The 2,825-nt window shown below is 57.0% G+C and overlaps 1 protein-coding gene across 1 annotated transcript in view; it reads left to right on the top strand.

Annotated features, from left to right (window-relative positions):
- KRT8 (keratin 8) overlaps positions 1-2,400 on the top strand; it is an 8,728-nt gene extending 6,328 nt beyond the window's left edge. The window contains exons 5-9 of the mRNA XM_012805525.2: positions 1-167; positions 436-561; positions 1,040-1,260; positions 1,398-1,456; positions 1,972-2,400. Of these exons, the coding sequence (XP_012660979.1) occupies positions 1-167; positions 436-561; positions 1,040-1,260; positions 1,398-1,456; positions 1,972-2,168 (770 nt within the window). The 3' untranslated portion in view covers positions 2,169-2,400. The remainder of the gene's footprint in view (positions 168-435; positions 562-1,039; positions 1,261-1,397; positions 1,457-1,971) is intronic.
- The last annotated feature ends 425 nt before the right edge of the window (positions 2,401-2,825 follow it).

Genomic DNA, 2,825 nt, shown 5'->3' with positions numbered 1-2,825 from the left:
AGGAGATCCGTGAGCTGCAGTCCCAGATCTCAGACACGTCGGTGGTCCTGTCTATGGACAACAGCCGCTCCCTGGACATGGACAGCATCATTGCTGAGGTCCGCGCCCAGTACGAGGAGATCGCCAACCGCAGCCGGGCTGAGGCTGAGAGTGTGTACCTGACCAAGGTGAGGAGCAGGGTCACTAGGCAATCCTGCCCTTCTGGCAAGTTCTGTGCCCTAGACCATGAGGAGGCAGCAGGATTTCAATTGCACCCTGCTGCCAGGTGGGCCCTCAGAGAGTGGGTGCTCTGAGGTCTGGAAGGCGACCTCTCTTGGCGTGTGTGTGTGTGTGTGTGTGTGTGTGTGTGTGTGTGTAGGGGCTCTGGTGACCTGGCAGAGAGGGAACTCTGCCTTGGGGTCCCCTTGAGCCTCACCCCTTTTTGCGCATCTGCAGTACGAAGAGCTGCAGGTGCAGGCTGGGAAGCACGGGGACGACCTGCGGCGCACGAAGACGGAGATCTCCGACATGAACCGGAACATCAGCCGGCTCCAGAATGAGATCGAAGCTCTCAAAGGCCAGGTACGGGCCAAGTTCCTTGGACATGTCTTGGTGAGAGAAGATAATGTAGGAAGGAATGTGAGGGGTCTGAGGTCCTAGGGCTCATGGTTGGAAGGCCAGACTGCTCCTGCCTGGATAGCTGGGGGATGCTGAGCAGGTCTTTGAGGACAGGACAGAGGTGAAAGGGGCTTGAGGCAGGTAGCCTGGGGTTCCAGGATGTGTCTTCTAAGCCTACCTTATACATCAGGTATGTTTGAGCTCCATTGCTTTAAGGAAAGTCTAGAACCCAGAGAGATCTAGTTCAGTTACAGTGGGTGGAGCGTACAGTGACACAGGTGAGAGGTGTGTGGAGGGAGGGGCCTGGAAGCTGCGTGTGCTGGCTCAGTCTCACTGTTAGCACTTTCTTTGAGCTGGGTTGGTGGACTTTAAAGGAGGGGAAAAGGAGGATGAGTGCAGGGGGTGGGGGATGCAACCTCTTACCTGTCCCCTGCCACTGTAGAGGGCTGCCCTGGAGGCCTCCATTGCGGATGCTGAGCAGCGTGGGGAGCTGGCTCTTAAGGATGCCAACGCCAAGCTGGCCCAGCTGGAGGCTGCCCTGCGTCAGGCCAAGCAGGACATGGCTCAGCAGCTGCGTGAATACCAGGATCTGATGAATGTCAAACTGGCCCTGGACGTGGAGATCGCCACCTACCGCAAGCTGCTGGAGGGCGAGGAGAGCCGGTAGGTGTGGGGATCTCTGTGACTAGGCCTGTGGGATGGAGGCTGGATGTTGCCTGTTAACCCCCTGGGGTTTGGGTCTTGTTCTGGGAAAAGAAGGGCTAGGAGTTGGTCCTGATGTCCCATGTGTCTGGATACAGGCTGGAGTCGGGGATGCAGAACATGAGTATCCACACGAAGACCACCAGTGGCTACTCAGGTGAGTGTCCTGGGCCCTGGGGGTGGAAGGCAGAAGGGCAGGGCCCAGAGGAGAATAGGCTCAGGAGAGGGCTGTGCTCAGTACCCTGTGGAAAGGCCTTGACTTGAGCACCGGGCCGTTGAGGAAGTCCTAGGGAAGAAATGAACAGAGTTAGTGGGGATGCACCCATGCCCCAAATAATCTTATTACTAACAGAAAGCACCCAGATAATTGACTGCTGTGTGCCAGGCACCATGCTGTGTGCATCACATGTTTTATTTATTTTTCATTCAATCCCTGTAAATGTCCTCAGCTGAGGGAACTGAGGCCCAGATGAATGACTTGTCCAGGGTCACACAGCTATGTGAGGCTTGCTCTTTCCCACCCTGCTCTTGGTTTCCCTCACAATTCTGGAGGGTGAATCTTGGCCTCTGTGGGGGCTGTGCCTGGGGGGCTGTGCCAGGAGTGAGCAGGGAGGAGGGGTGTGGAGCCTGCAGTGGGGATGGGCTCATGTAGCTGCTTCTGTCTTTGACCAGGTGGCCTGAGCTCGGCCTACGGGGGCCTCACAAGCCCTGGCCTCAGCTATGGTCTGAGCTCCTTCCAGACTGGCTTTGGCTCTGGTGGGGGCTCCAGCTCCTTCAGCCGCACCAGCTCCAGGGCTGTGGTTGTGAAGAAGATTGAGACCCGAGATGGGAAGCTGGTGTCTGAGTCCTCTGATGTCCTGCCCAAGTGAGCTGTACTGTGGCCCCTTCAGTCCACCCTCTCACATGGCTCCCACAGAGCCTGTGGGGGAGACAGCTGTGCCAGGGAGCACATGGAACAGGAGACCCACCTGAGGCTCAGCCCCATCCCTCAGCCCATCTTTTTGGGCAGTTTACCACCTGGGTTACCCCCTCTTACACCCCCAACTAAAAACCAATTTTATTGCTTTTTCCAAAATAAAGCCTCAGCCGCATTGCCAATCACCTTGCTGTGTGTGCATCCCATCTCTACAGGGCAGGAGGGAGGTGGTTGGGAGAGAGATGGTTGGGAAGCCTTTCCCTGGGACTCAGAAGCTGGGAGGGGAGCCCAGGAAGCAGTGGAGGTGCACTGAGCAGGAAGTCTGACCTCCAGGCTTTGTTGAAGTCTGGTTGTCTCCTTGGTTGTTGCTGTGAATGGACGCACCTGTATATCAGCCCCTGACCTATGCACAGTGCTTTGTTATGGCATGCTTTTGAAATACCCAGGTTGGCTCAGCGCCTATAGCTCAACCGGCTAAGGCGCCAGCCACGTACACCTAAGGTGGCGGGTTCGAGTCCCCAGCCCGGACCCGCCAAACAACAATGACGGCTGCAACCAAAAAATAGCCGGGCGTTGTGGCGGGCGCCTGTGGTCCCAGCTACTTGGGAGG

The sequence above is a fragment of the Otolemur garnettii genome, unplaced genomic scaffold, assembly GCF_000181295.1.
Source record: "Otolemur garnettii isolate 467f Iridium unplaced genomic scaffold, OtoGar3 scaffold00043, whole genome shotgun sequence".
Lineage (NCBI taxonomy): Eukaryota > Metazoa > Chordata > Mammalia > Primates > Galagidae > Otolemur > Otolemur garnettii.
The sequence above is the reverse complement of the archived record's forward strand: the minus strand, read 5'-3'. Positions and strand labels throughout refer to the sequence as shown.